The sequence below is a fragment of the Centroberyx affinis genome, unplaced genomic scaffold (genome assembly GCF_046629955.1).
Source record: "Centroberyx affinis isolate AG114_WGS23_722 - 3 ecotype Tasmania unplaced genomic scaffold, CSIRO-AGI_Caff_v1 ptg005327l_1, whole genome shotgun sequence".
Taxonomy (NCBI): domain Eukaryota; kingdom Metazoa; phylum Chordata; class Actinopteri; order Beryciformes; family Berycidae; genus Centroberyx; species Centroberyx affinis.
In genome coordinates, this window is record NW_027282660.1 from 132,269 (window position 1) to 147,500 (window position 15,232).

The 15,232-nt window shown below is 43.6% G+C and overlaps 1 protein-coding gene across 1 annotated transcript in view; it reads right to left on the bottom strand.

The window, feature by feature from the left end:
- pou2f2a (POU class 2 homeobox 2a) overlaps nucleotides 1-8,599 on the bottom strand; it is a 68,717-nt gene extending 60,118 nt beyond the window's left edge. Inside the window, exon 1 of the mRNA XM_071546575.1 lies at nucleotides 8,500-8,599. Coding sequence (XP_071402676.1) covers nucleotides 8,500-8,599 — 100 coding nt within the window. The remainder of the gene's footprint in view (nucleotides 1-8,499) is intronic.
- Between the last annotated feature and the right edge of the window lie 6,633 nt (nucleotides 8,600-15,232).

Genomic DNA, 15,232 nt, shown 5'->3' on the forward strand with positions numbered 1-15,232 from the left:
CTGGTTGGATGGACCGACATACGGACAGAGAGGGGAAGCAGAGTTCAGGTGACCATATTTGGTTGAACATGAGTGAGTGTGTGTGTGTGTGTGTGTGGGGTGGGGTGGGGGGGGGCATTTTTGTTTCACATCTGCACAGCGGGTAGTGACCATGAGGTGAAATGAGTTTCATTATCTATCTATGATGAAGAATAAAGGGGTGTGTGTGTGTGTGTGTGTGTGTAGCTGGTGTGTATATGCCTGTGTAACTGTGAAGTACACAGGGCTTTTGTGTGTGTGTGTGTGTGTGTGTGTGTGTGCAGCCACTTACAAGTTGTGTGTATATGTTCGAGCATGTGTGAAGGTAATACACACATTCAGGACAAACATACTGTATATTTGTGTTACTTATCAACATAACATAGCTTACTAATCCGTGACATTTTCATATAAATAAATGTCTGTTTTTGTTACTCTCGCTCTGATTGCCATAAAACAGTGATGATTCAACCTATATTGAATTCATGAAAGCTTTTCTATTTGCTGTGTTTGTTTGGAATAAACAGAAGAAGAAGAACTGGGTAGTTAGCATGAGCAGCAATAGCCACCATGGCTGAACAGACACAGAAAAGAGAAACTCAAACTGCATCAACAGAAAACCCAAGCTCCGCCCACACTGTTTGATTGACAGGTGATCTGTGGGAAGTGCAGTGCAGAAACACCACAGCAATGAGCTGCTTAGCACCAAAGATGGCCAGATAAAAAAGATAAAAAAAAGGAATCTTGTGGATAACCACTTAAACAACACATGTGGCGTCAATATCAGCTGTAAAGTAACACAAATGTTTGTTTGGGCGTGTGTGTGTACAGTATGTATGCAAAGGAAGGTGAGGTACATAAATACATATGTATGTCTATGTATGTGTCAAAACAGTGTACATATGTGTGTGTGAAGGTCGTGTATCTGTGCACTTTTATGTGTGTGGCATGTACAAGTGGGTGTGAAGCTGTCCATCAATGTGTGTCTGTATGTTTATGTATGTGTGAAGGTAGCGTACATTGAGGTGTAAATGCGTGTGTGTGTGTGTGTGTGTGTGAAGGCAGTAGGTATAGGTATGGAGTGGAGATCCATCTGGAGATAGAGTGTGTGTGTGTGTGTGTGTGTGTGTGTGTGTGTGTGTGTGTGTGTGTGTGCAGAGCCCTGGGTGGGGGCGAGGCGGCTTAACGCAATAAAGCATGTTGTATTGACATCTGTGTTGTGTCTATTGATTCCCCATTATGGCGCTAACAAACCCGCCTGGACGCTTTGTCATTCGCAATCACGTTAGCACCGGGACTCACCGACAACGCTCTCCCTTTTAAAATCTGATCCACACACACACTGACACACACGCACGCACACACACACACACACACTGACGCAGGTGTCCCTGCATACACACACTTGCTAGCATTCCCACACATCCATGCTAACAACGGGAACCATACATGTGGCTACACGCACACACACGCACACACACTCCACATATACACACATGCTACCTCCACACTTGCACACACCGACACTCCATACACACACACACACACACACACACACACACAAATGGGTTGGACGGAGAGTAGTCAATGCCGGCTAATCAATAGCGGTGCAAGGTTAAAACCACTCACACAATGGGAAGCTATGAGCTGCTTGCGGTTTCCTGATAAACCACACATGCCGGAAAGATCCATAACTGACCTCAACGTGCAATTATTGAGTCGTCTACCTGTCCGCCCGCTCTCACACATGCAGGGCCTTTCCTCACACACACACACACACACACACACACACATACACACACACATTTAGTCAAACAAACAGAAATTATGTCTCTGGTTTCCACAAATTTGTCCCCTCCTCACACACTCACAAATACTGCAACACTTGTGCAGTTGCAGGCATATACACTTGTGAGCAGATGTATTAGTTTACGCACACCTACATACACACACACACACACACACTAATTCTATTATACACGCTAATTCTAGTCTCACACAATTTTTTTCTCACACACATCAATGCTCTCTTTCACACGCGCTTTCATGCACAGGCACTCATATGCACACACTCAAAGACACACACACACACACACACACACACACACAGAGACACACACAGAGACACACACACACAAATGCTGCCTCCAACCCGTGCAAATTCTTTTTCACACAAACACAAATATTCTTTCATACACAAGCTCGCACGCACACACACACACACACACACACACACACACACACATACAAAGACAAGCCAATTAATCCAGGCGCGGGGGCCTTTGCCCAGGCCCAGTCTGGTCTGGCCCAGACACCACAGCCCCCTCCTGGGCAGCACAAGGTGAAGATCCAGGGTGTGAGAGGGAGGTAGTTATCGAGCAGCACAGAGCACTTTGTTTGTGTGTGTGTGTGTGTGTGTGTGTGTGTGTGTGTGTGTGTGGGCAGGCGGACCTGACTGGAAGGTTTGCGCTTTGAACTCTGCAATAAAAGTTTCTCTGTACTATTGTTTGCCTTAACAGAATAGAAGAGAATAGAATAGAATAGAATAGAACACAATTTATCCGATGCCTGGATAAATTGATTGTCTTATGTGTCTCATTATGTCATTGCTTGTCATCTTGATTTTTTTGCTGTTGTGTTCTTTGTTTGTTTGTTTCTTTCTTTCTTTCTTTTGTTTTGAAGATTTTGAGGAATTTTTTTAATGCCACCTGCAGAAATAAGTAATCACACCTCTTCTTTTTTCTGACCGTACTTCATATTTCTGTTTGCTTTTAATCACTGCACTTGTATGTTTTATTACTGCTCAGAAAAGCAAACTAACTAGAATAGAATGGGATAGAACAGAACAGAAGAGACCAGAGCTTGGAATAGAGCTTGGAATAGAGAATAAAATAAAATGAACTGTGTGGTGAATAACTACAGCGCGGATAAGAGACCTCTCACAATACAGAGTAGCCAACATAAATAAACCATCCTTCTCAATCCAGACACGGGCCTTCTCTCCGTGAATCTGACAGCTCTCAGTTTTATATGGGCCACAGCGGCCCTGGAGGATTTTACAGCAGTGTACATAAAATAAAGGAGCATTTAGATTTCCTTTGTTGTGGTGGAGAGCGGGGACGGAGCTACAGGTCCCCGTTCGCCCCGCCAGCCGGCTGCACGGCAGAGCACACCGTCTGGTCTGATGTCTGAGGCTCGGCTTTGCAGTGCCACAAAAGATCCCGCTTTTTAAGTCTCTGTGGCACACATCCGATCCTGGAAATGATCTAAGAAACGGTGGCTCGGGCGCTCTTCAGCAGCAAATCTGTGTAACTGACGGCCACAGGTGCATACATTCCAAGAAAGACACAATGCATCACAAGAGGAGAGGAGCCGATGTGCTGCCGGACAAAGGAGAAGGTCGTGACAAGAGGAAAAATAGAGAAATTGAATCTAGTAAATTGAAAAAGGGTGAGAACCAAGAAGTTTGGATTTACACCTTTATCAGTTTCTCCTCTTAAAGGAGAATACTGGTGTTTTTTAAGTTTGTGTCAATGGTCTAGGTTACTCTTCTCCTTTACATTCCTCCTGATTTTTCTGCACACAGTCAGTGTAGTTGGAGATATCAGGCTCATTTTCCTCCCTTCAGACGAAGACATTTGCTGCCATTCATTCTTGTACAGTAGAATTCCACTCATTCTTGTACAGTCCCCCCTGTTTCAGGCCTCTGAAACAGTGTTTAGACTGTCACGGGACCCTAAAACTCTCCACTGACACCCCAAAATAATGAAATTTCCTTAGGTGGGTCAGCAGCTCTTTGAGGCAGGTTGACCTACAGCACCTATTCACTGGTAGGTGAAACTCTGGGATAGATTACTGCCTTTAAATGAAGAATTAACTTACATAAAAACATTTGAACAATTAAATCAATAAATAAAATGTGCAAAGAAAAAATCGGAGCAGGACGACGCCGACTGGACAATAAATAATATTTAATAAAAGGCCAATAACGATACCTCGGTCTAACCCTATTAAACACTAATAACCAACAAATGAGTGTGTAAAAGGACAAACTGTAGAAACATGTGTCAGACTGAGCTGAGCTGAGGCCAGCGGTCTCAACGCTGCAGTGCTAAAGAGTCCAGCTGACAAAATACCCATAAGCCCTCAGTTTAGATCCACTGTAGAGCCACTGTCTGCTAGCGTATGCTGTTTGGACCCCTCTCTCTCTCTCTCTCTCTCCCCACTGAACCTCACTCACCCCTTCTTAGACTTTTGACACCCCTTCTTTGCTCTCTCTAACGCAAACACACCCAAAGACGTGCACACACACACACATACACACACACACACACATATAGGTGCAGGCAATCGTGCAGATGCACACATACACACCGCCAGATCAGAGGGAGACAGAGAATTGTGGGTAACAGACTTAGCTAAACTGGCTTATGGGGCCTGGCCAAACCACACCAGGCAAATCCAATTCAACAACCACCCTGTCCATAGGGAACGAGAGGGAGAGAGAGAGAGAGAGAGAGAGAGGTATTTTACTGAAAAGGCATTCGTGTCAAGTGAATACTTGACAGAAATGAGAGAGCGACAGAGAGAATGAGAAACAGAGGATTTTTTTTCAGTTTGTGTTTCTCTGAATGGGCATTTCTGTGAAGCGAATACTCCAGAGAGTGAGACAAAGAGACATTAAAGAGAGAGAGAGAGAGAGAGACAGAGAGAGATGCACAGGGAGAGACACAACGAGACAAAGGAAAAGAGAGAGAGAGAGAGAGTTTGCGTTTCTCTGTGAGGTGAATACTTGAGTGAGAGAGGAATAGATAGAGACACAGAGAGAGAGAGAGAGAGAGATTATGATGGAGCCTATGTTGCTGTGTTTTTACTCTTTCTCCCCAGAGACTCGGGATGAAAGGGAAGAAAAAGGGGAAGAAAAAGGGGAGGGAAAGGAGGGATGAGTGTTGGCCCTTGCTCTCCTCCCTGCGCCCTTTATTTCTCTCATGTGTATTGGCTGCTTATCACACCAACATGTTTGAATAAAGAGGAAGCCGCTGCCAGCTCAGTCTCACCTGTTTATTTAGGAATCTGTCCTTTTCTCACATGTGAGAAAGCTAGACTAGACCAGACCCGCTTGCTTTTTCACTCACTCACTCACCTGTTCATTCATTCATTTATTCACTCATTCTTTCACCTGTTCACTCATTTGTTCATTTATTCACTCATTCACCCTCATTTTTTCATTCTCTGAGTCAGTCAGTCAGGCATTCACCTGTTCATCCATTCATCGATTCATTTATTCCATTCATTCAGTCACTCATTTGTCCATTCATTCACTTATGCACTCATTCACTCTCATTTATTAATTCTTTCAGTCACTCACTCACCTGTTAATTCATTCATTTATTCACACAGTTGTTCATTCATTCATTCATTCATTTATACTTTCACTCGTTCATTTATTTGTTGGTTATTTCACTCATTCATTCACTGATTCAACTGATTCTTGCACCTGTTCATTGATTCTTTCACTTGTGCATTCATTCACTGATTGATTTTTTCACCCGCTTATTCATTCATTATTCATTTATTCATTCTTTCCCCTCACTCTTTCACCTTTTCATTCATTGACCCTTTCACCTGTTCATTCACTCATTCACCCGACCATTCCCTCGTCAATTTGTTTTACTTACTCACTGACTCGCTCATTCTGTCACTCATTCATTCACCTGTCTGTTCACCTATTTATTCTGTCACTTCTTTAACACACTCACTCACTCCTTCATCCATTCATTCCCTCACTCAACCACTCAACCATTAATTCATTAATTCATTAAATCATTCATCCACACTCTCTCACCCAGCATCCACCTTCACTCGTGTCTCCCACTTTAATTTCTTAAATGACCAACAGAGGTTTCCTGCCCCACACACACACACACACACACACACGCACACACACACAGACACACACACACACACACACACACACACAGACCAGCGGCCGTACGCAGCCTGTCAGCAGCTCTCCTCTCATTAAAACCTCGACCGTTTTTCTCCTCCTGACACCTACTTAAGGAGATAGCCTGAATTACCCCGGCCCGGCTCGGCACGACATACACACACACACACACACACACACGCTTACCCCCATCTGTCATTTGAAGTTTCCGCTTGGATGGATGGAGGGGAGAAGGGGAGATGGGGAGAAGGGGAGAAGGGGATGAGGGGCCGTGGGCGCTATCACTCTCCAGTACCCCCCCACCACCCCTCCCCCACCTCACACATGCATACACACATATACAGACATACTATATGGGAACAGTGACCAACAAGTCACAATCCCAAGTTTTAAAACTCCCACAGGTTGTAAGAAAAACACAAACCTGGTAAACGGAAAGATGGTTGACCTTTGACCTCCAGTAAATGATCTCCATAAGGCAAAGAACCACTTATATAAACTACAAATCTGTTATAATTGTCAGAAAAGCATGAATTTATGTTTTCTTTACCTTGAAAGAGTCTCTCTTTACAGATTCACATCAGCTTGATATGGTTTACTGTGATGTGTGCTATGAATTTAACTTATAAAGATCCATGTAAGCCTAAAAAGCTGGTTCAGCTGAACTTGGGTGGGGTTACCCTCCATTGCATATTCAATTCCAATTCATTACTAAAATAACTATAATAAAACCCTATGATAAATTTTAGGATACCGGGCTAGACAAATATCACAGTCAAGATCTAAGTCCCTTTAGGAATACTATAGGAATATTATAGTGATACCATAGGAGATTAAAACACACCATAAAGCGCAATAACTTTATTATTACACTAAGTCACTATAGAGTACTATAGACACACTGTGTGTCCCTCTAGGAATATTATAGGAATATTACAGTGATACCATAGAACATTAAAAGGTACCATAAAGAACGATAAGGGCCCTATCACAGTAAGTCACTATTGATGACCACAAACCCACTTTAAGTCCCTTTAGTAATATTATAAGAATATCATAGTGTTACCATATGAGATTAGAAAGCAGGATGAGGTCTCATTGTAAATCCCTTTAGGAATATCATAGGAATATTATAGGGATACCATAGGAGATGAAAAATACCATGCAGCACTGTCACTATTGAGTAGACACACACTGTAAATCCCTATAGGAATATTATAGGATTTTTATAGTGATTTTTCAGTAGGGACTAAGCAATAATGTCAACAACTTTGGCTGACAAGGCGGTGAATTTTAATCTCACAGCAAATGTCACTCCGTTTGTTTCTGTTTTTTTTTCTTCTTCTCACATTATCACCTGTGTGGCCGAAGTTTCTCCCTCAGCCAACTTGTCTGTACTCCTGTTTTCCCAATGTGCCCCCAGTCAGGGATCAATACCCCTGATCGATAGATGACTATGAATACCCCCCACCACCACCACAAAGCCCCCTAAGCCGGCGGAGAGAGACGGGAGAGGAGACAGAGGCAGACGGACGGGAGAGGAGAGGAGGAGAGAGGAGGAGAGCAGACAGATGGGATGGAGGTCGAGATGGATGACTGCGATGAATGAAAGAGGGAAAGATAACGAGGAAAGAGAGGGGCGCCTCTTATGATGGATGTTAATGAGCCATATATTTCCACGCCTCCAACTGTGGGTGTTATTTGCATTTTGGATATTTATGCAAGTGAGTATTTTTCTGCAGGATGGACGAATAAACCTCTTGAATTTCACTCATTTCTTTTTGGGGGGACTGAAGAGAAAGGTTGCATACGTTGGCAGGTGTAACCACTGCAAAAAAAAAAAATAAAAAAAAAAATGCACCAAGTCATTTAGTTTCACGTGTAGTCTATAAATCTTATTTTTCATCAAACAAGTGGAAAATTCTGCAAATGGGGTGAGATGATTCCACTCATTTCTAATGCAGTTTCACTTGTTTGAATTGGAGTTTATCTTGAAACAAGGCTCTCTAAAATGACACTTGAATGGAATGGAAATTCTTGAACCACGTTGATTTGCATTGGAAATGAGTGAAATTATCTCATCTCTTGACAGAATCTTCCCCTTGTTTTAAGAAAAATAAGATTTAAAGACTGAATGTGACATCAAATAACTTGTTATGGTGCATATTTTAAAACAATTGGCATTATTTTTCATTCATTCACAAAAGCTTGACAGAGTAAAGAGCGAGTTGTGTGATCATGTTGGAGCAGTTAAAAGTGAAATATAGGGAGGATTTGAAATAAAAAATAGATGAACTAAACACATAAGGTGTTTTTATTCTTGTTTACAAGTATGTTGAACCGTTATAGTGAAATACAGAAGAGGTTTGAGGTTAAATAAGCTAGAAAATAAACAGTTTTATGCGGGTTGGACATTGGCAGCAGAATATAGAAGAGGTTTGAAATGAAGTAAGACAAAATAAGCCAATAACCGGGGTTTATGCTTTGTGTAGGTGCATGGTGAAGACAAAATGACCGGGGAAAGGGCGTCTTACCGGGGCTGGACCGTGGAGCCAGCGGGGACTTGAGTCTCCAGGCGCTGAAGTCGGACGCTGTTCTCTGAAAGACGAAGGGGACCGGCAGGGGGACAAACATGGTCCTCTGTCGACCTGGGGGACGTTTTTTTTTTTTTTTTTTAGTCTCACTTTCCTTCTCTCTTATCCGTCGTCCTTCCTGCGTTCTTTGGCCTTTCTTCGTATGCTTTCCAGGTTTAAGGGCAGCCGGCGACGTTTCAGAAGACGCTTGGGTGGTTGAGAAAAGAGACTTATTTGGTTTCTTCTGTGGATCGAGCCTGTGCCTCGGTGAATTCACATCTTTTTTTGGTTTGGTGTGCCTCTAGATCGTGTGTGGATGCTGTGGTCCCCTGGCTTGTTTCTTCAAAGTCAACTAGTCCCACACACAGAGCGGTAGGCAGGGCGCACAACGTCGGCTATTGGGCTTTTGGAGGAAAACCAAAGCAATAGTCATCCATATAAGTGATATCGCTGCTGGTCAGTGGTCTGTGGATTATATCTGTATAATGGCACCCATGTGAATCTGGTAGTGTCTGTGGCGCTCTCCTCTCAGCTGCTCTCCATAGGATCTAACACAGACACAATTATCTCCATGTATTGTGTCCAGACAGTTGTGCGTAAAGATCGCAGTGGCTCTCGGTCTCCGCCTCGGCCGGTTTCGCTTTGGTTTAGGCTTGGAAAAGACAGATTTCTCCTCCTGTCCTCTCATGAAAAAAGTCTTCCTCCTGTCTCAGACAAACACTGTCCACTGCTGTATCCTCGGTATGGGAAAAAAAAGGAAAAAAAAAAACTGGCCGTATCGGACTGGAGTTGTCTCTTTTTTGGTTCTCCTAAAGATTTGGTTAGTAGCTGGCTGGTCTGCTGACGAATGCATTCACACAAATCTGCGCAATAATATAACGCAAAAACATTATTTGGTAAAAAATAGAAATAATCAAATAATAAAGTAAGGCTACGCAGGCACCTCCTGTCTGACTTTCGCTCCTCCCTCTCCTCCTCCTCTCGCTCTCTCTTTCTCTACCGCGGGCCACTAATTAAAACACAATCAATAGATAAATAAATAAACAAATCCATATCAATAAATACACCTGTCTTCTCGTTTCCTCCTCCACCAAAGCGCACACGAAAAGAAGAAGAAGGAGAAGGGAACACGATACCCGTTTCTTTTTACGCGGTAGTGTCTTTTCTTTGGCTCTGCTCCGCCATCCGCCGGTGTGTACGTATCTCTCTCTCTCTCTCTCTCTCTCTCCCTCTCTCTGTGTGTGTATGTGTGTGTGCGCGTCTCTGCGTCCCCCCAGTTTATTTTGGGAACCCCGGTGGTTTCGGTCCGACACCGCGCAGCCTGAACGCACTCTGGCACGGCGAGGCGCTCCAGCCAGGAGAGAGACAGAGATACCCAGCCCCTTTTCTGCCCCCCCTCTTCTCTCTCTCTCTCTCTCTCTCTCTCTCTCTCTCTATCTATCTGTCTCTATCCCCCCAACACACAGACACCCCACTCGGCGCTTCCTTCTCCTCTGTCCTCCCATAGGCAAAATATCTATATCTTTGTATAGATTTTAACATATATTGACACGAATGGAAACCACATTTATGAGTCTTGTATCTCATATATCTGTATCTGTATATTTATGCAATATATGGGGGAAATTGACTTTTCTATTTATTTTATATGTATTTACATACAACACATTTGACATGGATTATATTTGAATGTATTTTATCCCACGGTATATTTTCAAATATGTTGAAATAACATTATTTATTAATATTCCTAATATTTCAAAACATATGCGCTCATCCCAGTAGGCTATATGTCAGAGTCTCTCTCTCTCTCTCTCTCTCTCTCTCTCTCTCTCACACACACACACGCGCACACACACACACACACGCGCACACTAATCCCGTACAAGACGGGCCTAGATCCAGCCAATTGATCTTCTGATTACTTCATTATAATGAGGCCAATAATCACATCATCGCCGGCCTCCGAAAAATCGATCGCCTTTTCACAATGTGCGGACATGAATTCAGAGGGGGGGAACCTTTGATCTATATTTCAGCAGGTGGATTCTTCTCTCTCTCTCTCTCTCTCTCGCACTCTCGCTCTCTCTCATAGATTTACGTGGGTCTGTTCTATACGCAAGGTCACCTGCAGCCCTCAACTGTAGGTTTTTTTTCTTTCGCAGAGGTGAGTAATCAAAGCCTCAGGGCCGCGGTGTTAAATTAGTAATTATTCTGGCCTTTGGAGGGCTTTAAGTGCGTGTGCGTAACATGTGGGTAAAATGTCATTTGAGCCGAATTTAAATTGCATGTGTTTGTCCAATTAAGGTAGAGGGGAGTGTTTTATAGCTATACAGCTGTGGTTTGGGGTGTGTGTGTGTGTGTGTGTGTGTGTGTGTGTGTATGTGTGTGTGTGTGTGTGTGTGTGTGTGTGTGTGTGTGTGTCCTACGTCCCAGGATAGATGCTTCCACACTTTCACCTCTCCTCTCCTCCTCTCTCCTCCTCTCCTCTCCTTCTCTCCTCCTCTCCTCTCCACTGTATAACGGCAGTCAGATGTTACGCCACAATCTGTGCTACGCATTTACACTCAAGATTATTGCCAACATAGATTTTTTAAATAGAAAAATCTATACGCTAAACATCGCAGTCAATAGGAGAAAATCGAAACATCTCCCTCTTTCTCTCTCTCTCTCTCTCTCTCTCTCTCTCTCTCTCTCTCTGTATACACTCTGAGGTTTGACTGGCTGTTAATGAGTTATCGATCAATTATGGCCCTCATATCTGGAAAGGCCTCGGGCTCAGTGCCAATGCTAATGACTAAAATACAGCGAGAGAAAGAGAGCGTCAAATACAATCTGCGATGATAAAACATCATCAGAAGTCCTGATCAACTCGACAATCAAATCCACTGCAGCCATGCTGCTACTGATACCAGGCTACTGCTAGAAGTATTTATACTACTGCTGCTGTTTTACTGCTACTACTAGCCTCTACTACTACTGCTGTTTTACTACTACTAAGCTACTAGTGCTACTACTACTACTACTGCTAGTAGCCTATACTACTGCTGCTAGTATCACTACTATAGGATTCGACTACTATTACTACCACTACTAGTAGCTAGCTAGCTATTAACTAACCCTACTATTACTGTTACTATTACAAAGACTAGCCTACTACTGTTAATATTACTACGATGACTGCTGCTGCTACTATTACTACTACCTTTAGTACTACTTTAGTACTACTACTAATGCTGCTACTTCTACCATTACTGCTGCTACTACTACTGCTGCTGCTACTATAGTACTACTACTAAGCTATTACTACTACTATTACTGAGACGACTACTACTACTACTATTACTAAGACTACTACTAGGCTACTGTTAATATTACAACTATGACTACTGCTGCTACTGCTACTTCTACTACCATTACTACTGCTACTACTACTGCTGCTGCGACTATTACTACTACCACTATTACCACTGCTATCACTACTAGTACTACTGCTGCTGCTACTACAGCTACTAGCTCTCTAGTCCTACTATTAATACTACAACCACTGCTAGTATTGCTACTACTCCCTCTACTGCTACTACTAGTCCTACTACTTAAGCCTGCCTCCAACAATGAAGAGCATTTCCGTTACCCGCTGCAGCTTTTGATTTCATCTATGCATAGACACACGTCACATCACAAAGGAGGGTTATTGCCCCCCCCCCCCAAACGCCCACTCCCTATTCCCCATTGACAGATGACATCCACATGTCCAACGCGCAAGAGAGGGAGGAAGAAGAGGAGGAGGAGGAGGAGGAGGAGGAGGGAGAGGAGAAAGCTATATAAAGAAGCGACCGGTTGTCCTTCAAGAGCCCCCCTCTGCAGATAAGGGCGAGCGCAGAGAAGCCCCGATCCAAACTCCTTCCAGACAAAAGCAATTATTTCTTGTAGAATATAGTGTGTTTTGTGCGTCCGTCGCGGGAGGGGAGGAAGGTGTGCGTGGATTTGAAGGAGAGGTGAAGAATATGGCGCACGGCGGGCCTCATCAATAGCAATATGTTCTTTTCCCTTCTCTAATATCTATCTTTTTATAACCGCTCTGCAACCTGCTGGGGTGGTTGGTTTGTTTGCCATCGTGGGCTTATAGGCCATGCTGGACCTCTGATCAGTTACACACACGCACACACACACACACACATGCTCAGACAGCGGTATAAAAGGAACCCAAAATAGATTCTCCCTGTTACCTTTCAGACTGAACCTGTTGTTTGTCAGTTCATCCCTCAAACTGAAGTACTACACTATTTACAGTAATTAAGTATAAAGAATATATTTTTTATAATATTGGTCAATTGGTTTTATCTTTCTGGTTCATTATGAGGTGATTCAAGCTCTTACACACACATACACACCCTATACACACACATACACCCCCCCCCCTCCCACCCCCCCAAGCCCATACACACACACACATATTATTTACACGGCACTCACTATAGCTATTCAATTGAGAGGGCTAACTGAATTTAATAAGCCTTTAAAAGTCTACATTTAACACATGTACAGTATATACATGGTAATAGTTTATGTAAGTTTTCCATAAAGAATTATTGCGTAAGTATTACAGTAATAAAGTATTACATTGTATTTTGCAGCAGTCTACCATTTTTCTATAAAAACAAACCTAACCCCAAGAAAGCCCAAATGAACTGAGTAAGTGAATGCATCATTTCCAGCGCGAGCAGTCTGTTGCAGAATTACATCTTATTGCTCTCTATCTCTCCCCTCTGTGTGTGTGTGTGTGTGTGTGTGTGTGTGTGAGAGAGAGTGTGTGTGGGTGTGTGTGTGTGAGAGAGAGAGTTCATTGTTAAATGGCAGTGTCATGTTGACAAACGAGTTGGTTGAATTAAATTCTCCCTCATCAATAACAAGGGGGGCCAATCAATACTAGCTTACAATTATATCACCACCTACCGCTCCGCTACTGCTGTAACCACACACACACACATACACACACAGATAGAGAGAGAGAGAAAGAGAAGAATCATTACCTCGCTGTAACATGGGGCCTAATAAACACAAAGATACTCACACAAGCACGTACGCGCACACACACACACACACAAGGAGAGAATTATTGGCTCCTTATAAACACACACACAGGCACACACACGTACACACACACACACGCTCATACACGGAAGGAATCATTATCTTGCTGTAACATAGACTAATAAACGCACATACACACACACACACACACACACAACTTCCCCTTTCTCCCCAAGCCCCCAACACACACACACACACACACACACACACACACACTACACGTACACATTATTTTTACCATCTGACATTTTATCTACTTCCAGCCTCTCTCTCTCTCTCTCTCTCCATCTCTCTCATTCTCTCTCTGTGTCTCTCTCCCTTTGCTCTCCTGGCTTGACTAAGTGATCAATGGTGACAGATTGTCAATAGGCCAGTCCGGCTCTGCCAATACCTCTCCTACATATCCATTATTCCTCTTAAGGCCGCGGAGGACAAACGGGGGAAGAGAGTAAAACGCGATGTTGTCGATACGCCGCCTTGATACGATCATTGCGTGTGAAGCGGATCAATGCTCTTGCTTACAGCTCAGGAGAAGAAGAAGAAGAAGAAGAGGAAGGAGAAGAAGAAGAAGAATCGCAGCTGGCGTGGAAATCGCTTTGTGAATACGCATTTTTCTTCCCGGATGTGCTTCTCACGCTCTTATCTTTACGGAGCGGGGGGGATCGTTTTCATGTATATTCTCTCTTATTTCACGCATAATTTTATTCCGACTTTGAAGACATTTTCCTCCCGAGAATTTCCCTCTGTTCGTATTTCACACATCGTTCTGCATCCTGTTTCATCCCGGATTGGTTGTAATGGATTTAAGATGTAAAACGCACAACGGTATGTGTGTGTGTGTGTGTGTGTGTGTGGAGTGTGTGGGGTGTGTGGGGTGGGGCGCCAATATTTCTGCTGCCATTTGTCCTATCTGGTTCACACACATACATGCATATAACTCTGTATACCTACACACACAGACACAAACGCATACACATGCATATGCCTGTACACACACACAAACACACAAATTCATGTGCACGCTTAGCAACACACACATGCAAACACACCGTAACATGCAAGAAGGCACGTAAACTCCACACCACACAATCACACACACATATTGGTGTACACGCTTAGCAACACATACATGCAAACACACCATAACATGCATGAACGCACGCAAAGTACACACACGCACGGCCACACACGCACACACACACACACGCACACACACACACACACACACCTACAGCCCCTGGTTCTAGTGTTCAGAGAGGCCGAAATAGCTTAGCTTAGCACAAATGCAGCATCAAGGCTCGAGGTAATGCCAATGACATGGATGGAGCTATCCAACCCATGCAGCCCGGAGAGTGTGTGGTGTGTGTGTGTGGATTGCAGACGTGGGGGAGATGAGAGCCTTAAACATTGAGAGGATCAGACCCAGCTCTCCTGGACACCATGGAATACGATCAAGAGGTATGTATGTGTGTGTGTGTGTGTGTGTGTGTGTGTGTGTGTGTGTGTGCGCGCGTGTGCGCACGCGTGTGTGTGTGTGTTAGGGCAAAAAAAAAAGAAAGAGAAGTGAAGATGCCCTCCTAAACAAGGTATTCTGGTGCTG